The following is a 23,690-nucleotide window of genomic DNA, read 5'->3' as shown; positions in this document are numbered from 1 at the left end:
GGTGGGAATCCGGTGGTGTTGGATCACGACAAGTATCGTGCGATGTGTTACACACTGTTAAATCATGAGGATGCATATGAGGTGCTGCAAGGCGACCCGACTGAGGAATATAAGAATTATTGTTAATCTTGGATGAGGCAAGGCTTAATAAGCTAATATCGGATAATGAGTTTCAGTTTTTGTTGCCAAAGGCGCCTGTGATTGCAACTTTCTATGCATTACCAAAGGTGCACAAGGGGCTGGATCCACTAAAGGGTCGGCCCATTGTCTTGGGCATAGATTCCTTGACCCAGAACAGTGGTCTTTATTTAGATAGGATTTTGAGGCCTTTTGTGGCTGCACTTCCCTCATATGTATGTGACACATCGCACTTATTAAATCTGCTTGAAGGGGTTACGCTTGAAGAAAATATTATGTTAGCATCCATTGATGTGGAGGCACTATACAGTTGTATTCCACATAGATGGGGTCTGGAAGCGGTTGCCCATTTTTTGCAAATGAGAGCAGTGGAATGTCGGGCACAAATTTATTTGTTAAGGATTTGCTGAAATTTGTCCTTACCAGGAATTATTTTCTTTTTGACTCCAAGTACTTCCACCAGCTCAGGGGGACTGCAATGGGGAGCCCTTGTGCCCCCAGTTATGCAAATATCTTCCTGGGCTGGTGGGAGGAGACCGTTATATTTGGAGATGAGGATAAGTGGTGGATTCCATTTTTCAGCCTCTGGGCCAGATATATTGATGATATATTGATATTTTGGTCTGGCCCAGAGGCTGAGTTTAGCCACTTTATTGAGTTGATTAACGTCAACGCAGTAGGACTAAAATTTACATATGAATGTCATATGCACAGCATTAATTTTCTTGACTTGACGATTACTAAGCTGGCCGATGGGGGTATCAGTACTTGCACATATAGGAAGCCAACCGCCACTAATAATTTGCTTAGATGGACAAGTCATCACCCAGAGCCACTGAGAAAGAGGATCCCTAAGGGGCAATTCCTGGGGATCCGAAGGAATTGCTCTGATCTAAATGCTTATAGAAGACAATCCAAGGACCTGTATAACAAGTTTAAGATGAGAGGGTACCCCCCACAGGTATTGGATAGACCACAACACGAGGCGTTAGTAAGTGACAGACACTCCTTGCTTCAGAAAAAAGGACCCAGGAATGATATAAATGAGAATATTGTGAGGCTCATTGGCACATATGATGCACAGGCGGATAAAGTCTATCACGTTCTTAAAAAACACTGGGGTATCTTGCTAGCTGACCCCAACCTGAGAGGTCTTATTACACAAAAACCAAGTGTTACGTATAGGAAGGGGAGGTCTGTCGGTGATAGGCTTGTCCACAGTTTGTATCAAAGGCCAAGGGGGGCGGATACATGGTTGGATAGGAGACCCCTAGGTTTTTTCAAATGTGGTAATTGCTCTAGGTGTAAATATGTGTTGCAATGTAAAACCTTTACTAGCTCACATAATGGGAGAACTTTCTGCATTAGAGATTTTGGTAACTGTAGATCTACAGGTCTGGTTTATAAGGCCACGTGCACGTGTCCCAGGGATTATGTGGGTAAGACCACTAGAGAACTCAGGGTTAGGGTGGGGGAGCATCTGGGGGATAGCAAGAATAAGAGAGATACCCCTGTCGCAAGACACATGAATGCAGTACATCAAGGCTGTGTGAGCGACATCTCCTTCACTATGATTGAACTAATAAAGCCGAAAGTGAGGGGAGGTAACCTGGATAATATAATTCTGAGAAGGGAATGTGAGTGGATCTTCAGGTTACAGTCCCTCTCCCCAGATGGGATGAATGAGTGCATGTCATATGCCTGCTTTATATAATAGAAAAAGAGTATTCCTGATATGGCGATTGTTCCCTAATACGTGTTTTTGATTGATGGGGGTTCTTTATTTGGAGGGCATATCTGAGGATGCTTGTAAGGCATATGCTGCATTGAAAAGGCGGCATTTATTTATTATATTGGTTTGCTGATTTGTATCTATATATAGAATCTTTTTGTCTCCAATATTGTCTCTCTAATAAAAGACATGTGGTGGAATATTAGTATAAATGAGCGATATACTTATATTTTGTACTTTTGAACATCTTGCACCCTGCTTGTGGTTCAGCGTTTCGCTCTCTCCATGGTAACTCTGGAGGCGGGGTTAGAAGTACTAAGACCGGAAGGTCCGGCGCCATTTTTGGTGCGCCCCGCTATGAGGTGTACACTGTCTGCTCCTCCCTGTATCCGAGGGCGGAAGCTCTTTGGATGCCGGTATTGGAGCCTGCTTATAGCTGCCGAAACCGGAAGTTCCGGCGCCATCTTGGATGCGCTCCACTGTGGAGCGCACGCCAGGGCTTTACCCGCCCGCTATGTATCTGAGGCGGTTATGATGACGTGGGACACCAATGCTGACGCTGAGGACAGGTGGCTAATTATTACGTTATCATGTGGATGTATTGGGGCTATCACTACCGTCTCTTATGTGATTTGCCCACCGGATAGTGGGTGGGGCTGATTTGTGGCTTTGCATCATGGGGGTTATTTAAATCCACCCTTTCCTGACCACCGGTACCATTATGCATCATCTGGGTATCGTACATGGATATAATGTTTATCGATTGATCCTCCTGATGAACCGCTACAGGCGGAGAAACGCGTCGGGGTTCACCTGCACATGATAAGTGACTCTGTTTATTATACTATGATTCATAACATACCCCTGAGAGGGGTGAATCTGTATTATCTGTCTCTTTGACATATTAGTCTGTCACAAATGATCATGATGTGGAGATATTAGAATTTTTTATATATCTGTGATATTATTCTGGGGTCCTACTTTAGCCTAAGGCAATTTGAATATTCATTGTTGTATCATCAGAGGGGCATACCTGCAAATGACAAGCAATTTATTAGTTTAAAATATACCCCTGTGTGGGGGGCTCAGCTGCCTGTTTGATATATGAGTCTATAAGTGATCAGGATGCGGTATTACCAATTGTTTGGGGTCTTGCTCTAGCTTAGGGCATTTTGAATATTCATTTCTCACTATCGGATTATTGTTTTCCCTCCCTGATCAGGGACTGGTAGGGGCGTGAGGGACAGTCCTCGTTGAGTGGGGGCGCCAAAACTCGTTCTTTTAGGGTGCCAACCTCCACGGCTAGGAAGGTATCAGTAAGCCTTAATGTAGGGCTATGTAGCATCCCAGATTAGGTATTTTCATTCATGGTATTTGCCATTTTTTCACTGGGATAGGTGTTTTTTAATGTACTTTAATTAAACTGTGTTTTTAGGGGATTTATATGTTCGCACTACTTTTTGATTCCCATGAGTTATACATTTCATATGTTCAATCCTTGTGTCCTTCACCCCCACCAAAAGTGAATGATGCAGCAGGCCACACCTCACATTAGTCCATGTAGCTCTTTCCCACATACCATGCCTGGGTTATCAAGTCAAATCGTGAATTCCCCAGTGCAAGATGAATCTGACATGGAGTGTGGGTGGCCAGCCAGGGCAGTGGGGTTAATCGGTACCGGGCCGGTGTCTCAGAGGGATGTGTCACGGTGGTGGTGACCCGGTCCGTGGACCTGGGCATCCATGCAAAGGGGTGAATAACGTTTATAGGTGAATGATACGTGATGCCACCTGTGGTTTCTGATCAGATTGACCAGCGCTGCAGTGTTGCTTCTCTGGGACAGATGTTGTGGTGCAGCTAAGATGTAAAAGCCCTGCACAGGTAGGGCCGTAGTCGCAGGGCAGATGAAAGAGTTGGTAGATGGTGTGCAGTGCAGGATGTAGCTGAGGCGTAGGAGAAAGATGACAGACACAGTTGTGAAGTTCCTTTACCTGTACTTGGTAAGTGCTGTACAGGACCCAGACTACACATGGAGAAGGAGTTGGTCAGCCTGGAAGCAAATTAGGAATTCTCTCTCTGCAGATAGTGTGGCCTCCGTTCTAGCGCTTATGAGAGGTACTCGCAGTACTGAGTTCACTGAAGTTCCCCCTGTTGACTCTCTTTTGAAACTTTCTCGTATGGCAGGCAGCCGTAGCCTTTTCCTTCTGGCTCACACAAGTCGCTGCTGGGGCCTCTGAGCCTTAGTTGGGAACAGTGCATTTACAGCTGCTACTTCCTCCGGTTTCTGCTGCAGGACCGTCAGTGTTCCTACAAACTCGGAGACCGGAATTCGGACCATGCGCTCTAGCTAGGAGTGAGCCTTAACTCTGCTCATCCTCCAGCTCCCCTTCTCACATTCACACACTTCCCCTTCCCTTCACAGACTGCCCTAACTTACCTCCTCCCTACCACAGAGAGCAGCTCCTCAGCAGTCAGGTTCGGAGCTCTCCCTGCTGGCCTGGAGTGGGAACTGTGTTGTGTGTTGGTTTAACTGCTAGAGAGATCCTTCGTTGCTCCCAAGCATGACATCACACTCCCTAGGAGGAAGGCAATGCCACTGTGGCGACCGTACTCCTGGGGGCGCCACAAGTGCACTGATGCCCAGCCACTGCTAGATGATTCTGCTGGTACATTGACCCAGACCACTACATTCCCCTCGCACTCTACACAGCCAGAATCTGACCCTGATGAAATTCAGGTTCCCCTTCCCGCATACTACACCACCTTACACGTCCAAAGTGCTGCTACCTCCTGATCGCAGGTACGTAGCCTTAGGGATGAAGACCCCTCCCCTCCAGCATAAAGGACCAGTTGCATCTATCTTATTGCTTGCTCTTCAGTTTAAGTGCACAAATCTCTCCTGTTCAACCTCTGAAATCTTTCCATTCATTAACAGTAATCAGAGGAAGACACATGGGCTTGATATTATGAATACATAAGGCCAGGCACGGGATTGGGAATCGGGTAAAGCAATCATTCTAGTACTCTCGGTAGTGTCTCAAGGGCCTCAATCAAGTCATGGCTCTCTTACCCACTAGTCACATTGTGAATGTCGATATTAGACCCAGTGGAGCAGTCCTAGGTGATTGGCTTGGGCTCTGGAAAATACCTCCACCAATGCAGTGTTAGCTTGGGGGAGGAGTGAGTTCATCAAGGCCCAGGCTCAATTCTAGGGGCAGCTTGTGGTATTTAGGACACTGACGAAAGAATGGGGGGCTGTTGGTCTCTCGAGCTGGATACACGTGCTGCAGACACGGTATCCGTCATTTTGGATTGGAATAGGCCGTGACTACAGACTATTGGCAGAAGATACAAAAGCTATGGGCCAACCAAAAGTTGGGAGACAGTGAGTACTGCCTGTTATGGAGTAGTGGAACTACCAGTTCCGGGCTGGAATATTGTGGACTGGTGCCATCTCATTGTGGCAATCTACCTGGAGTTGTTGTAAAAACATAGAGGGAAGAAATAAAACTAATTGCATTGATACCTGCCTGAGTGATAATTACAACTCCCATCTGAGATTTTCACAGCTATGACTTCCTTGAATTCACTAAAAAATTGTGGCTGGTTTATATCTGCCACAATGTTTCCAAATGTGCCAACACTTAAAACTGGAGCAGCACATATAGCTTGCTGTCAATATGTATAATGCTGTCAGTATAGCGTAATTTGGGTTAATTGAGCATTAAATGTGCTCAACTGCAGTCTCCACTGTACATCCGGGTGATGGGGGGGTACAATATCTACTAAAATGAGCATCTGCTTGTAGGGTCTCCTCGTCCTGTGAACAGAGGTGCTGGAGACAGCAGCATTTCTTTGAGTGAGAAGATACAGGACTTTCTGCTAGCATCTGGGGCATTGAGAAAGTATGGTAAGTGTATAGGGACAACCTTCTAATGCATTTCAGATTTGTCCTCTTAACAAGGATTAGGGGCCTCAAAACAAATTGCTTGTTTAAATGAAAGACTTCCATTTCAACAGCATTATTTGTGTGGGGTTTTTTTTTTTTGCACTCTTAATTCCCGAGGAAAGTGTGTTATAAAATGTATGCGGAATAAATACATTTTATGTATAAGGAATATATTGCAAGTTCTAAAATTTATATTAAATATAAATTTTATATCTTTTATAATTTTACAACTTGCAAGATATACCTCAAACATAAAATGAGTGACCATGTCTTACCTTCTACAAATCTTGAGCTGCATCCTTTTTCATATAGTTTATTCTTATCCACAACACAATTCAGTTTTCCAGGTTGCTAAGTTCATATCTCACAAAAATCCTGCTGTTATAGGAAATCATTTACTAAATTAAAATTCTATTGATAATATTTAAGTAGGAAATGTGCTTTCAATAAATTTTACAAAAGTTTATCACTGCTACCACTGATTTTATGCAATGTATCTTATAACAAATCAACTCCCTTATCAGATACTACTTCCTTTCCCCTTGACTCTTGAACTTGTCATCCACTGTGGAAAAAGGGATACACCCACCAAGGACAGCAAACCTACTAAAATAAAAGGGTGGCACCTCTCACCTGCATCAGTTTGTTTCCTGTCCTTGATGGGAACAACGTGCTGAAATCTGCAGTAAAGACAGAAGAGAAAAGTTCTTACCCACCCAGCTCCGTTGTGGAAGAGCAGGTTACATGAATGTGGTGCTGGTGCCTGGGTCCTGGTAGCGCTATCCATGGCTCCAAAGGGGCCTCTTATGCACAAGCGAGACGGAGATATGACATATCTCGGACCGTCGATGTCCACTCTGTCAGCATGATGGAGCGGGCAAGGGACCTTCACACGCAAGGCATGCTGGGAATAGGTGTGCTCGAGTGACGTCACAGGGGGCACCCCCAGAACAAAATGGTGGTGCCCTACGTGAGCATTGAAGAGTTCTCGCGGGGGAGGGCAATTGTCTGGAGGGACCAGAGGAGGCGGACCCGGAAGACTGCCGTGGATCCATTTTAAAAGGGGAACAGTCCACAAAGACGATTATGCCCCAGCTCAACCTCTCCTTCCTGACTATAGTGGAGTATCAGAGAGCAGTGGCAGTGTGGACACAGCAAAGGGAGCAGCCATCCCATCCAGAGGAGCAGAGTGTCTAAGGACTTCTGTGTCAAGAGAAGATGCTTTATATATATACCAGAACAGCCTCCAAATCCAGTACCCTTACAGTGACAGCGGCAGGATGAGTTATCTTCATGAATGTCACCATTTTAATATGCCCTCTTGTTGTTTTTTTTTTTCTTAAATCACTAGGTACACATAAAAAACTAGGGCTTAGAACAGAGGGAGTGTGCGCTATGTAAGACCCCAGTAGCAGTGGACTTGCAGAAAAATCTCTGTTCAGACTGAATCCACAAAACAATTCCTGAAAAGACTCCAGACTTTGCAGCAAGCCTTAGATCTGTCATCAGGGATGATGTGGAAGGCTCCGTAAATACCCTATTTACAAAAAGGGAAGAAAAAACCCAGGGGACTATCTACTGGTTCTGACTCTTCCCCGTTATTAGATAGACAATACCACATTGAGTCTTCATCCTTATCCTCCACAGACAGTTACATGGGGGAGCAGACCATGTTTTCCGGTGGAGGATACAGATGGGCTAGTTAAAAGATCAACAATGGGACTCCAAAAGACGAGAAGAATGCTAAGTACTGAGAAGATGGCTAAGTCCCTAGGTGACGTAATGTTTGGAGGGTTGGAGCAGAGAAAGAAGATCATCTTTTTGGTTAATAGTACAATCCAGGTGCTCATTAACAAGGAGTGGAGAAAACCGGAGAAGACTGGTGCCTTTCCCTCATCTTCAAAAAGTAGGCATCAATTTGAAGAAAAGAACTCCGAGTTATGGGATAAGGTCCCTAGGATTGATGGGGCTGTATCAGAAATCCTCAGAGGTCAGCCCTACTCTTGAGAACCTGGAGTGCTTAGAGATCCATGATTAAAAAGCAGATGGCTAGCTGAAGCACACATGGGAAGAGGCAGCAGGGAAGCCGGCGATTACTGGAACCTGTACTGCCTGTTCCCTTATGAGTTGGGTCCAACAAATGTAGGAATAGCTCAAAGATAAAACTCTAAGGGATAAGATTTTAACCAACATGCCTTTGTTAATCAGAGCTGCGGCATTCCTAGCAGACACCTCTGCAAACTCGATGATGTTAGCGGCTAGGTCTGCTGGATTATCGAATGCAGCAAGATGGGCTTTGTGGCTTAAGGGCTGTCCGGGGGGGAACTTGCAAGCTGGGTCAGGGAGGACATTAGTTTACCCTACTCTGCTAGTGGTGACCAGGTTCCTGAGAGCACCAAGGCTCACTCCCCCAGAGCCATGGTGACCTCCTGAACAGAAAAAGTGGGAGGTATCGATTGATAAGATTTGTAAGGCCACTACCTGGTCCCCACCATCTACTTTCTTTAGGCACTAGAGACTGGATCTATCCTCTTCTTCTGACTTAACCTTTGGAAGAAGGGTGCTTTCAATTCTCCAAAAATCTGTCAGGTTTACTGTCATTGGTGAAGTTAAAACACCAAGTTTACTTAACGGTAGACATTTTTTTCCAGAACCCATGGCAGCACCTGTATATCTCCCCCTCTTTTCTCACAATATGTGTTTGCATTATAGATTGGGTGTTTTTTTGATGTGGTGTCGGTTATGTGTATAATCTGTTTGAAGGTCCTCTCATGCTCTGTAAATGAACTGATGCGGGGGAGAGGTACCACCCTTTTATTTCAGTAGGTTTCCTGTCCTTCGTGGGCAGATCCCTCTCTTTGGTGTGCTGTCATGAATTCTGGAAATTCCAGCAATCGGTAAGTAACCTTGGCGTATTCTTGACACATTTGTTAGTGGTAAACTTAGTTGATATTTTTGTTCATTTGTGAAATTATAGGAATTTTGGCGAAAATGTTGAATTTTCAAACTTTTAATTTTTTCGCCTTTAACTCAGTCATCACACAAAATAGTTAGAAACAACATGTACTACATGTCTACTTTACATCAGCATCATTTTTGAAACATTACATTTTTGTTAGGCAGTTAGAACAGTTAAAGGTTGATCAACATTTTCTCATTTTTTCCAACAATTGGCAAAACCATTTTTTTGGGACCACATCACATTTGAAGTGACTGAGGGGCCTATATGATAAAACACTCAAAAGTGACACTGTTTTAAAGAGGGCTGTGGCGTCTGAGTCGTAGAGTCGGAGTTGGAGCCCATTTTGTTGGAGTCGTTATAAAACGGACCGACTCAGACTCCTAAAATATATAATAAATTGGGTACAGTAGTTCAGTGCAGTTTGTGGTGGGAATATTTTTTTCATAGGAATTTGGGAAAAACTGTTTTCTAACATCTCAAATTCAGAAATACAGTAACAGGATCGATGAGGACATATAGATTTGTGTGTATTCTGGAATATGATTCAGCACAAACATGCCCCCTCCCTCCTCCCCTCTTCATAGACTGTGAAGAAATATGATGTGAAGCATTTATTGAGCTGTACCCTGAGACAAGCCTGTCATTGAAAGTTCACAGTAAAGCTATCTAACAACATATTTTACAAACTTTATACATATCATATGTCCTATTGATTTATGCAAAGATTGTTTTATTTCTATCCTAAATTAGACAGTGCATTATTCCCTATTCTTGCAAGAATTTCAATACACCTTATTTTTTTTACAGGACAAAATTATTTTGAGTGAATTTACATAATTACAAAATGTCTAAGAAGCATCTTATGAAGTCAGTTGTATTTGAGCATTTCACAGTGACTCAATATAAAAAACATTTTGTGTGTCAGTGTATAAGTGTCATGTCGGACGCTGTTCACACCACAGCATCCGGCAGGCAGAGGTAGTTCCACCTCCAGCCACTATAGCCTCAGTGGCGCCGGCCTGATCTTCAGGCTCTCGGGGGTTAATCCTGCTGGAGACCAGGTTGGATGGTTAGTCACGCCCACGGTCTTTAAATAGTCATGCTGGCCTATGGGCGTCGCCGATTATAGCTTGTGTTTCATACCAAGTGGTTCCGGTCTGGAGTGGAGGTGTTCAAGAGAGAGAGATTCATATCTGGTGTCGTATGATCCGTCGTTATCCTTTCTCCTTCCGATATTTGTGTTTAGTTGTGCCCTGTTCACATTACTGTTTATTCCTGTGTGTGTGCGGCGCAGTGCAGTTTAAGTTCTCCCTGTCTGTCATTATTTGTGTGGGAGCTTTGGAGGTGACTTCTCACTGGGTGGAGGGTGGAGGGTTAAGTGCAGGGCTGAGCAGGAGATAAGGAAAGGTCGGAGGCTCAGGCATTTGCACCTTCAGCAAAAACCCTGGGTTGAGGGTCAGACAGGGTTTCCCCTAGTAAAGGGACACCACAGGGGCCCCGGGTATTTCAGCCTTAGTTGAACTAAGCCCCCGTGACATTATAATCGGCCCACATTTTTTCAGGAGTCCATGGATCCATTAGATTCCATAACCCGCCAGTTGGCGGCGCTGTCCATACAGGTCTCCGAGTTGAAAGGGGCAGTTCAGCAGCAGGGCCTGGTAGTAGCAAAGGTGCAAACGGCATCTGCAGGTATCGGTGCAGAGCCGAAGTTTCCGCTGCCAGAACGATTTTCAGGCGATCGCAGCAAATTTGTCGTATTTCGGGAGGCCTGCAAATTATACTTCCGCAAGCGGCCAATATCCTCAGGTAATGAGGCCCAGCGAGTAGGGCTGGTGTTGTCATTACTGAGTGGTGACCCCCAAGCATGGGCATTTTCCTTACCACCTGACTCTGCTACATTTCATTCGGTCGATAATGTTTTTTCTGCCCTCGGGCTCATTTACGATGACCCTGACCGACTGGCTCTAGCGGAATCTAAAATCCGCGCCCTCCGCCAGGGGGAGCGCTTGGCAGAAGACTATTGTTCGGAATTTCGCCGCTGGGCTGTAGACACACAGTGGAATGACCCAGCACTGCGGAGCCAGTTTATTCATGGGGTATCAGGGAGGGTGAAACAAGCCCTCCTGATGTATGAGACTCCGGCATCATTGGAGTCTGCCATGAGTTTGGTGATACGTATTGATCGCCGTTTTCGTCAGGGGGCACAGGAGACGCTACCTCTGGGGAAAAACAGAGGTGCAGGTGTGGTTGAAGTAGATGAGTCCCCTGAACCTATGCAGATTGCTGGCGTGGCACAGGTTCAGCCTCGCGCTCCGGGAGTCCGGAAGTCCGGAGCATGTTTCTACTGTGGTAAAGGAGGTCATTATGTTAACGTTTGCCCGGTACTACCTAAGAGGGTCACACCGGCGGAAAACTGTTAAGCTCAGAGGGTATGGAGGAGACCCAACTGAGCGTATGCATATCCTCCATGATGGTATCTCAATGTATGCTCCCTGCCAAGGTTATTGTCGCCGGCAGAGAGCTACCTATATCAGTGTTTGTGGATAGCGGTTCCGCCACCAATCTCATAGATGAGGAGTTTGCACACACCGCCGGGTTTAAGATTGAAAAACTTCCTCACCCCATACAGGTGGTGACCATTAATGCTGTTCCCCTCCCTCAAGGGGAGATTACTGAGTTTGTGGCAGAGGTGAAACTCCACATTGGGGTCCTACATTCTGAGTCGGTTACATGTAGGGTCCTCCGTAATCTCCCAGCTCAAATGGTCCTGGTTTTCCATGGCTGTCCAGGCACAACCCGGTAATTGATTGGAAAACTCAGGACATGGTACAATGGAGTGGTTTCTGCCAAGACAATTGCTTGGCCACATGTGTGTCCGCCGTGACGCCCAGCCTGCTGGAGGCTTTGCAGGATTTCGCGGATGTTTTCTCTGAGAAGGGTTGCTCAGAACTGCCTCCACATAGAGCCTATGACTGTGCTATTAGCTTAAAACCCGGGGCCAAATTACCTAAGGCCAGGATGTTTAATATTTCTGGTCCTGAGAGACAAGCTCTGAAAGACTACATCGCGGAGAGTCTGAGCAAAGGTCACATCCGGCCTTCATCCTCGCCTGTAGCCGCGGGGTTTTTCTTCATTAAGAAGAAAGATGGGGGGTTACGCCCGTGTCTGGATTTCCGAGAGTTAAACCAGATTACTATCCGTGATCCCTACCCAATGCCGTTGATCCCGGATTTGTTCAACCAGGTAGCGGGGGCAAAATGGTTTTCCAAGCTCGACCTCAGGGGGGCGTATAACCTCATAAGGGTCCGTCAGGGGGATGAGTGGAAAACGGCGTTTAACACTCCTGAGGGTCATTTTGAGAGTCTGGTTATGCCGTTTGGGTTGACCACCGCGCCTGCCGTTTTCCAACATTTTATTAATGATGTCTTTGCTCATGTCCTGGGGAGATTTGTGATTGTATACCTGGATGATATCCTCATTTATTCTAGCGATCGGGACACTCATTTGCAGCATGTTAGGCAGGTGTTACAGTTGCTCCGGGAGAACCAGCTCTATGCTAAGCTGGAAAAATGTTTATTTTTTGTCCAGGAGTTGCCCTTTTTGGGATATATTGTGTCCGCAGCTGGTTTTAAAATGGACACCGCTAAGGTGCAAGCGGTGTTGCAATGGGAGAGGCCGGAGAGTCTGAAAGCACTCCAGCGGTTCCTTGGGTTTGCGAATTATTATAGGAAATTTATAAAACACTTTTCGACTGTCGCCAAACCGCTCACGGACATGACAAAAAAGGGTGCCGATCTGGCGAACTGGCCTGAGGTGGCTATACGTGCATTTGAGCGTCTGAAGAATAGTTTTGCTTCAGCCCCCATTCTGGTGCAACCAGACGTGTCTAAACCTTTTGTGGTAGAGGTTGATGCGTCGGAGGTGGGAGTGGGGGCAGTACTGTCTCAAGGCTCGTCCTTGAGCGAGATGCATCCATGCGCCTACTTCTCCAAGAAGTTGTCGCCGGCCGAACGGAATTATGATATCGGCAACAGGGAGTTGTTGGCCATCAAACTGGCTTTTGAGGAATGGCGACACTTCTTGGAGGGGGCGGCTCACCAGGTCACAGTTATCACCGACCATAAGAATCTGCTCTATCTGGAGTCGGCCAAGCGTCTGTCTCCTAGGCAGGCTCGCTGGGCATTGTTTTTTACTCGTTTCAATTTTCTTGTGACGTACCGTCCCGGGGCTAAAAACACCAAGGCGGATGCTTTGTCTAGGTGTTTTCCGGGGGGAGAACCTCGGGAAGAGCCGGTACCCATCCTCCAGAAAGGGGTAGTGGTCTCGGCTCTCACGACTGAGGTAGAGGCGGAGATTGCCGAGGCCCAAGAGGAGGTACCACCAGGACTTCCCGCCAACAAATCATTTGTACCCCTGCATCTTCGGCCTAAGGTGTTGAAGGAACACCACGATTCGGTACTGGCTGGTCACCCAGGGGTGAAGGGCACCTTAGAGCTGGTATCGCGTCGTTTCTGGTGGCCCAAAATCCGGCAGGACGTGGTCTCGTACGTGGCAGCTTGCATCACGTGCGCTAGGGCTAAGTCACCCCGAACCCGTCCTGCTGGCACGCTACAGCCTCTGGGGGTACCCAATAGGCCATGGACAGAAATCTCCATGGATTTTATCACTGACTTGCCAGCCTCGGCAGGGAACACGGTCATCCTGGTGGTGGTTGACCGTTTTTCAAAGATGGCGCATTTTGTGGCGTTGTCCTCTTTGCCCAATGCTAAGACGTTGGCTCAGGTATTTGTGAAGGAGGTGGTCAGACTCCACGGAGTACCGTCTGACATAGTATCTGATAGGGGTACGCAATTTGTGGCGAGGTTTTGGAAAGCTTTTTGCTCAAGGTTGGGGATCAAGTTGTCACATTCATCGGCGTTTCATCCACAGTCTAATGGACAAACTGAGCGCATGAACCAAAATCTAGAACAGTATTTACGATGCTTTGTGTCCGACAACCAGGAGGAGTGGTCTACTTTCCTTCCTCTGGCCGAATTCGCATTAAATAATCACCGCCAAGAGTCATCAGGAGAGTCTCCATTCTTTTGTGTGTACGGTCAACATCCTCAGTTTTGTACCTTACGTCAGGGTGACTCCGGGGGTGTCCCGGAGGAGGATCAGCTAGGAGCCCAATTGTCATCAGTCTGGAGGCGGGTGAAACAGCGTTTGTTGAGCATGAGTGCCAGGTACAAACGGGTGGCTGACAGTAGACGCGTGCCAGGTCCGGACCTGTGTGTGGGTGAATGGGTGTGGTTAGCTACGAAGAACATAAAACTCAAAATCCCTTCTTTAAAACTGGGTCCAAGGTTTATTGGGCCTTTTAGGATTTCTGCCATCATTAACCCAGTAGCTTATCGGTTGGAACTTCCCGCAGTGTACAAGATACACAACGTGTTTCACAGGGCTTTATTGAAAAAGGTGGTAGGCTTGGTGGACACGACGCCGATGCCACCTCCAGTCATGGTGGATGGCGAGTTAGAGTTCGAGGTCGCCAAGGTAGTGGACTCTCGAGTAGTACGCCGTACTCTTCAGTATTTGGTGCACTGGCGGGGGTATGGTCCAGAGGAGAGGTCTTGGGTTCCAGCCTCAGACATACATGCGGATCGGCTGGTCAGTTCTTTTCACCGTCGTCATCCGGACAAGCCGGGTCCTATGAGTCTTGAGGGCTCTGGGGTCCCTCGTAGAAGACGGGGTACTGTCATGTCGGATGCTGTTCACACCACAGCATCCGGCAGGCAGAGGTAGTTCCACCTCCAGCCACTATAGCCTCAGTGGCGCCGGCCTGATCTTCAGGCTCTCGGGGGTTAATCCTGCTGGAGACCAGGTTGGATGGTTAGTCACGCCCACGGTCTTTAAATAGTCATGCTGGCCTATGGGCGTCGCCGATTATAGCTTGTGTTTCATACCAAGTGGTTCCGGTCTGGAGTGGAGGTGTTCAAGAGAGAGAGATTCATATCTGGTGTCGTATGATCCGTCGTTATCCTTTCTCCTTCCCATATTTGTGTTTAGTTGTGCCCTGTTCACATTACTGTTTATTCCTGTGTGTGTGCGGCGCAGTGCAGTTTAAGTTCTCCCTGTCTGTCATTATTTGTGTGGGAGCTTTGGTGGTGACTTCTCACTGGGTGGAGGGTGGAGGGTTAAGTGCAGGGCTGAGCAGGAGATAAGGAAAGGTCGGAGGCTCAGGCATTTGCACCTTCAGCAAAAACCCTGGGTTGAGGGTCAGACAGGGTTTCCCCTAGTAAAGGGACACCACAGGGGCCCCGGGTATTTCAGCCTTAGTTGAACTAAGCCCCCGTGACAATAAGTGACCCAAATGAAAGCAAATGCTGTGATGCCAAAATCAGTGCATACTCAGGCAGTGATAAAAATGCTCCTTCAAGAGCTTCCAATCTAAAAAGACATTTGCAATGCTGCCACCCAGAAGTTTACAAGGCTGTGATTGAAAAAATAACAGCAGCACCAACAAACCAGAGCCCGCACTTCCCGCCAGGCAAAGGAGGAGGAAAGAGTGTCTCAAACAACAGTTACAAAATATCTTGTAAGTGACAAAGTTACTGTAACAATGACAGCAGATGTGTTTAAAAGACAGCTCATCAAGCTTGTTTGAAAGACAGTGTACCATTATTATTTGCAAGACCAGCTTTTACAGCTCTTAATGGAGAAATGGCCCGCAAACTTGGTGTTTCTCTGGAAAGAGTAAGTATTAGAAATTTAGTGACTGAAGAAGCCCTTAGCCAAAAGGAAGATCTTAAAAAGATTCTCAACAGACGCTTTGTTTCTTAAAATGGATGCCTACAAACATCACAGAGAGAACTATTTTGCTATCATCATTCAATATGTTTGTGAAAACAAAAAAATTGTTACGAAGATGCTGGAAGTAAAAGATACTAAAGTTCATCACAGCAGTCAGTTTCTCCAGACCTTAGTGGAAAAAGTTCTGCAAGATTATGAACTCACAAAAGAACAGGTCACAGGAGCCACAGGTTACTGACCACTGGTATATATTTATTTTATCCCTTCTTTTTATGCTCTTTATGCACTTTGCTTTTAGACAATTCTTTTGTCTATTAAGCCTTTGTACTTTAAAAAGTAAGGGATTTTCTTCATATTGAATCATGTTCTTTAGTCAGTTTTCCCAATAATGATTTTCTCTTTGCACTATGGTATTTTGATGTTGCTTTTCTGTTTCCCCTATTTTTCATGTTTTTAATATTGTTATTCATTAAAATATATATTTTTTTACTCTTGGATTTATTTTGGTTTATTCACACATTTTGGGTAGGTTTAAACATGAGCCAAGTATGAGGGAGTTGGAGTCAGCGTCATGGAAATTGAGGAGTCGGAGCACTGGTTTTAAAAACTGTACCTCTCAAAGTGCTCAAAATCACATTCAAGAAGTTTACTGACTCTTCAGGTGCTTCACAGGAATTGAGCAATGTGGAAGGAAAAAACGAAAATTTTACTTATTTCCACAAAATTGTTGCTTCAGCTCCAATTTTGACAAAGTTTAACAGGAGAATATGGGCCATACAATCTGTTGTGCAATTTCTACTAAGTACACCGATGCCCCATTTGTGCTGGAAAACTACTGTTTGGGCGACCAGCAGGGCTTGAAATGGAAGAGGCACCATTTGACATTTGGAAAACAAAATTGGCTGGAATTGGTAGAGTTTTCCATGTTGTATTTGCAAAGCCCCTGATGTGCCTAAACAGTTGAAACCACCACAAGTAACCCCATTTTGGAAACTACACCCCTCAAAAAATATGGGGAATGTGGAAAATCACAGAAGAAAATGCGACCATAGATCCATAATGTTAAAGTACAAAACGTCTTTATTAAATAATGGACAGAAAAGGACAACTGGAGGACATGTGCAAATGGCAACCAAAGTGCAAATAGTGCAAAGATGCAAAACGAGCAGTCCAGCCACAGTCAAACCCTGTTACATAAATGCATACCTAAAAGGACTCTATCAATGATAGGGGGAAAAAAAGATAGACTGTCCTATATATTGGACTGGCTACGCATGTTAAATCTATATTTGATAATAACTATAATAGAAAAAATATATATATAGTGCCTATATCCGTTTCCCATATGTGCTCTATAGGTCACACAATCAGAACCCATTCACATACTGCCACAAGGCAGAATCAGCTTTATTGCTAGAGAACACTAAGGGAACAGAGGGAAGATTCCTAGCACTGTTAAACATACACCCAACCTACCCTGAAAGGGTTACTTCCCCGCAATGATGTTACCTCACTAACAGATTCAGGATGACCGGGCGGGCTGCTCGTCTCCCCTTGACGGTGGCTGGACTGCTCGTTTTGCATCTTTGCACTATTTGCACTTTGGTTGCCATTTGCACATGTCCTCCAGTTGTCCTTTTCTGTCCATTATTTAATAAAGACGTTTTGTACTTTAACATTATGGATCTATGGTCGCATTTTCTTCTGTGGTTTTCCACATTCCCCATATTAAAAGTCTCAGCGATTGATCCTTGATTGTCCTGTTTTCTTTGCACCTGTGTGTCAATTTATGACATACAGGATGCAATGCCATATCATTGCTATTGTGACCCCTCAAAAAATGTTTAGAGGTGTGGTGAGCACCTTGAACCCACAGGTGCTTCACAGAGTTTTATAACGTTGGGCCGTGAAAATGAAAAAACATTTTTCCCACAAATGTTTTTGACCTAAACGTTTCATTTTCACACAGGTAACATGAGAAAATGGACCTCACAATTTGTTGTGTGAGTTTTCTTGAGTACACTGATACCCCTTATGTAGAGAAAAACTACTGTTTTATGTGCTCAGAAGGGAAAGATCACAATTTGATTTTTTTTGTGCTTGCAGAGCCCCTGATGTGCCAATACAGTGTAAACCCCCACAAGTCATCTCATTTTTGTTGCGCGATTTCTCCTGAGTACGCCGATACCCCATATGTGGTAGAAAGGTACTATTTGTGCTGACGGCAGGACTCGGAAGGGAAGGATCATTTGACTTTTGGAATGTGAAATTGTCTGGAATCTATAGCAGTCGCCATGTTGTGTTTGGAGAGCCCCTGACGTGCCTAAACAGTGGAAACTCCCAACAAGTGACCCTATTTTGGAATGTACTCCCCTCAAGGAACTTATCTTTATGTGTTGTGAGCACCTTGAACCCATAGGTGCTTCATAGAATTTTATAATGCTGAGCCATGAAAATGAAAAAATACATTTTTTCCTCAAAAATGTTGTTTCAGACCCAAGTTTTAATTTTCACATGGGTAATAGGAAAAAATGAACCAATTTGTTGTACAAATTATCCTTAGCACACAAATACCCCATATGTGGTGGAAAACTACTGCTTGGGCACATGTCAGGGCTTGGAAATGAAGGAGCGCCAAATTCTAGAGCGCAGTTTTGGCTGGAATAGATTGAAGATGCCATGTCACATTTGAAAAGAGCCTGTCATGCTAAAACAGCTTACGCCCCCACAAGGGAACCCATTTTGGAAACTACACCTCTTGAGGAATTCATCTAAGGGTGTAGTGAGCAATTTTTAACCTTCAGGCGATTCAAAGAATTGTATAACTTTGGGCTGAGTCAATGGAAAGATAACATTTTTTCCACTAAAATGTTGCGTTGGCCAAAGTTTTTAGTTTTCCATAGGGATAATAGTAGAAAATGAATGTACAAATTGTTAAATAATTTCTTCTGAGTACGCAAATACCCCATTGAGGTGCCAGAACAGCAGAACTCCCATAAGTGACCCATTTTACAAACTACACCCCAGTGAATTAATCTACGGGTGCAGTAAGCAGATTGACCCCACATGTGTCTCACAAAATTTTATACCATTAGGTGCTGAAGAAAGAATAATTACATATTTTACTACTAAAATGTTTTTGCTCTAAATTTTTAACTTTAATAAGGGCTAATAAGAAAAAATTGACCTCACATATAATCGGGAAATACTATTCAGGCACAGTGCAAAACTCAGAAGGGAAGGAGTGCCATATTATAGTGGGATATCTCTGAAAAAGATAGCCGCTTGGTGTCATATGTCTCTGAAAAAGGGGGCCACATGGGGTGGAATGTCACTGAAAAAAGGGTGCCACTTAGGGTGGGATGTCTCTGAAAAAGGGGGCAGTGGAGGATAGGATGTCTCTGAAAAAGGGGCAGCCTGGTCTATTCTCCATGGTGCAGTTACCTTGCCCGGTTGTCTGTGTATCTCCTTTGTGAGCTGGCTGGGTACTGGGGCATGGGTTGGCATGTGACCTAGAACACATCCCTGCGCACCAGCACTACCAGGTGGTGTACACTAAGACTACACATCATGAGCCTCTGATCAATTTGGCACATTTTAGATTAGCAAATCTGCACTATTAAAAGGGTTAATATTTCTATCTTCTTGTACAGGTTTGTAAAGTACTGTACTATGGTCATAACTTGTTACTCTAAATGCTATTAATCTAGTCCTTGTCAATTTGCTTAGCATAGAATAAATAGCATTTTTAACCTACTTTCTTTCTGTGCAGATGTAACAATGTGCTGTATATACGTTGTGTAGAAGAGGAGGAGGAAGATGGCGAGATGAGAGAATGAACAGATTTCCAAAATATTTTTGTACATTTATATTCACTTTTTGAGTTTGTTGCTGGACATGTTCTGTGTTTTCTGTTAATAAAAACAGTTGTAGTAATTCTCATTCTTTATCAATCATTACATGAGCTCTGCTGGTTCCCACCCCAACTCGGGACTGATCAGAACACATTCCATATATGCTCATGTATTAGCCGACCCGAATATAAGCCGAGGCACCTAATTTTGCCACGAAAAACTGGGAAAATTTATTGACTCGAGTATAAGGTGGGTATGCATGGTTCCTCATCCCCATCCTTGCCTGCATGGCTCCTTATCCCCATCCTCGTCTGCATGGCTCCTTATCCCCATCTTTGTCTGCATGGCTCCTTATCCCCATCCTTGTCTGCATGGCTCCTTATCCCCATCCTTGTCTGCATGGCTCCTTATCCCCATCCTTGTCTGCATGGCTCCTTATCCCCATCCTTGTCTGCATGGCTCCTTATCCCCTTCCTTGTCTGCATGGCTCCTTATCCCCTTCCTTGTCTGCATGGCTCCTTATCCCCATCCTTGTCTGCATGGCTCATTATTCCTATCCTTGTCTGCATGGCTCCTTATCCCCATCCTTGTATGCGTGGCCCCCATGAGAAGAGCATTAAAAAATCCTACTTACATTCCTTGTGTGCCTTTGCAGCATCGTGTTCCGGTGCCAGCAGCTCCTGCGGCCGGGCGACCACGTTTCTCCGCTCATTAAGGGAATGAATATTCACCTCTCTCCATGCCTATGGGAGTGGAGAGAGGTGACTATTCATTACCTTAATGAGCGGGCACCTGTGATAGCCCGGAAGCTGGCAGCTGTAACTGTGCACGCTATAAGAGAAATGAATATTCATTGCCAGTGCAGTGAATATTCATTTCTAAGTCTAGTTTCACACTAGCGTATGGAGGAGCTGCGGATGGCTGCGGGCTTCCTCCGTGAAGCTCCGCCCCGGCCAGCTAACTTCACATTTCTCGCAAACGGAGGTTGAGTTTTTGGATCTGAAGCTTCGCTCCATTGATTCTTGCATTTCTACTACCTTGTATCGCAAGTCAATGGCTACCAATAGCCTGTTACATTTCTCCAGTTTCCACCAGCAGCACCTCAGAAATGGTATCCCTAAGGGACTGTTTTATCGCATGAAAAGAAATTGTAGCACGCATGATGACTTCATGACACACGCATGGGATTTGACCACTTGGTTCAGGAACAGAGGATACCGTAAAAAGGTAGTCTCACAAGCATAAATGGCCGCAAGGGATGAGGACAGGTGTCGTCTTCTTCAACCTCAGGCTAGGGGTCCTCCAAAGGTACTTGGGGTCATTACCACATATAACAACCAGTGGTGTGACATCAGAGGGATCCTATCTAAACATTGGGGGATTCTCTTGAGAGCGCCCAGACTAAAACCCCACATCTCGGTACAGCCTAGCCTGGTGGCAAGGAGGGCAAGGAATCTAAAAGATTGCCTGAGCCACAGTCATTTTAAACACCCGGTTACCAGGTTAAACAGAGGCACGCGGCTGGTTGGCACGTTTCCCTGTGGGAGTTGTAGTATATGTCTGTTTACTATTGGTGCCAGCATCTTTACTTTACCGCTCTTTCCGTTCCAGATCACCGCACGGAGTTATTTCAACTGCAAATCTCACAACTTGATTTATGCTCTGGTGTGCCCATGCCCAAAAATTTATGTTGGACAAACAACGCAGAAGCTTAGGAGGAGGATCCAACACCATTTTTCAAGTATAACAATGGAAAAGAAAGAACAAGAAAAAGGCAAAACTCTTACATCTGTTGCCTCGCATTATTTGACCACACACAATTCCCAGTGGCGTGGCACCAAGATTTTGGGACTTGAAACTGTCCAATCGGACATTAGAGGCGGGGACATTACTTTGGAACTTCTCAGACAGGAATCCAAATGGATCTTTAACCTCAATTGTTTAGTCCCATTTGGTCTGAACGAAGACTTACCGTTTACGGGGTTTTATAAACAAACATGACTTTTTCGTCTCTGATTTGTGATTAGGTTCATTTATATCACCCTACCTTGGGGCTCCTACATTTCAGAGCTCATATAAACAGTATATCAATTCTTCTTACAACCGGTGTCTGTTTCCTCTACAGGTCGCTCATGTATGGTCCTTGTTTCTTTTTATGCCTGTTCGGTCTATTTACATCACTTGTACTAAGGGCTCCTTTTTGTTGGGCCTAATCGTATAAACAGCATACCATCTTTTTTTCTCCTTTTTCATGGTTTAATGATAAGCATGATCTATACCACTAGTTAGCCTACGTAGGCCTTATTTCAGCCTTTGCCTTTTTCTTTTAGGCACACTTTTTTATGATGGCTGTATTCGCCTCCTTTTTATGGGCAGTTTAGCATCTTACTGGACCATAGTTTTCCTGCTATTGGTGTACCATCATCTTAACTGCATAGCAGGAGGTATTTGGTTTGCCTTTACACCCATTCATAATTTTGTCCATCTAGGTTTGTGTGCACATTAAACATCTACTTGCTATAATGGCAATGAAATGTTGCCTTTTTTGTCTTGATGCAAATTTGGTATGGCAATTTAATTGTCTGGTTATCGGTGGGTATGGGAACTTAACCAGCTGTACAGTGGACTTTACTGATAACCTCAATGACTTCACATTTACTGCCCTATCTTTTACCACCATGGACTTATGGATATTGATTAGTTGCCTCTTGCGGGGGCCATGTGGCCCTCATTTCATTATTTTTCCTCTGTTCTGGATTGTTTAATTCTCCATCGCTTGCTGCAGAGATATATTTGTCATGGCATCTTTCTTTGAATTGTGCTGGTATATATATAAAAACAACCTATGCTGTTTTGGTAACAGCCTATATACCGTAAATAATTGCCGTAGTATATATTTTTGCTACAGCTATGCCCTGTGATATGTGTTATTACAGTGCAATGGTAGTTGGCAGGACAACAACATGCGCCGCGTTATTATGATTATTCCACTTTGCTGGTTGTTGTTACCAGGGCCGGACTGGGACTAAAATTCAGCCCTGGCATTTGAAGTTACACAGGCCCACTAGTCACATGGTGACTATATAATATCTTTGTACACTTGTAGGTTACAAGAAGTGAGAGTAGATTAACACGACTATATAACATGTAGTCACAGCTGTGCCCAGTATTTCAGCTCAGTCCTATTTATTGCTTTTAGGTACAGTACTCCTCCCAAATCTCTGTCCCCTTTTGTATGCATGATTACAGAATTCCTGGCAGAACTGCTCTCTATTGGGCAACCAGACCCCCTGGTCATAGCTGCCCCTATCATGGCCAACTTTTGAAGAAGGGAAAGACGGACAAAGACTGCGGCGCGCGCAGCGTGCCGCTGTAAATTTTTGCCACGCCCAGCCACACCCATTTAACAACTAGTCACACCCATCTCCACGCCCAACCACACCCATTTAGCACTGCTGATCACACTGACTGGTACTGAGGGCACAGTGGCTGGCATTATGGGCACACTGACTGGCACTAAGGAAGAGAGAAAACAGAGAGAGAGAAAAAATAAAACAGAGAGAGCGAGAAAGAAAGGGGAAAGAAAGAAAGAACAGTGAGAGACAAAGAAAGAACAGTGAGAGACAGAGAAAGAACAGAGAGAGAAAGAGGGGGAAGAAAGAAAGAACAGAGAGAGACAGAGAAAGAACAGAGAGAGAAAGAAAGAAGTAAAGAAAAGAAAGAAAGAACAGAGAGAAAGAGAGGAAAGAAAAAGAAAGAAAGAGGGGAAGAAAGAACAGAGAGAGAAAGAAAGAACAGAGAGAGAAAGAAAAAGAGAGAAAGAAATAAAGAAAGATTCTACAAAGATACTATAGCAGCCCGGCTCCCATTGTAGTGCCCACCTGAGCCTCCCGGTGCAGGACCTATCATGATCCGCTCACATGGCCGGCATCCCCGATTCCAAGGCGATCCTGCTGTCTGCGCTGTCGGAGGAGGACACGGTGATGGATCTGAAGCATTCCTGGTTCCGTCACAATCTCCTCAAGAAATTATCTCATTTCCGGTCAGCTTCCAGCACATCACTTCAGGTGGAATGTCATGTGTGTGTTTTAAAATGCTCCTCGGGGCTCCGCCGTGTACTCCTGTGTCCGTGGGAAAAGCACGTTTTGTATGCTTTGTACACACTTGGCTCCACTCCGTACATCCCGTACACATATGGCTCCACTCCATACACACGCGGCTCCGCTCCGTACACCTCGCACACACGCGGCTCCGCTCCGTACA

The 23,690-nt window shown here is 45.1% G+C and overlaps 1 protein-coding gene across 1 annotated transcript in view; it reads left to right on the top strand.

Moving 5' to 3' along the window:
• SNRPF (small nuclear ribonucleoprotein polypeptide F) overlaps positions 1-19,515 on the top strand; it is a 247,102-nt gene extending 227,587 nt beyond the window's left edge. Inside the window, exon 4 of the mRNA XM_073573199.1 lies at positions 19,346-19,515. Within this exon, the coding sequence (XP_073429300.1) occupies positions 19,346-19,412 (67 nt within the window). The 3' untranslated portion in view covers positions 19,413-19,515. The remainder of the gene's footprint in view (positions 1-19,345) is intronic.
• The last annotated feature ends 4,175 nt before the right edge of the window (positions 19,516-23,690 follow it).

The sequence above is a fragment of the Dendrobates tinctorius genome, unplaced genomic scaffold, assembly GCF_039654945.1.
Source record: "Dendrobates tinctorius isolate UK_male_01 unplaced genomic scaffold, ASM3965494v1 ptg000035l, whole genome shotgun sequence".
Classification (NCBI taxonomy): domain Eukaryota; kingdom Metazoa; phylum Chordata; class Amphibia; order Anura; family Dendrobatidae; genus Dendrobates; species Dendrobates tinctorius.
This window is presented reverse-complemented; position numbering and strand designations above follow the sequence as displayed.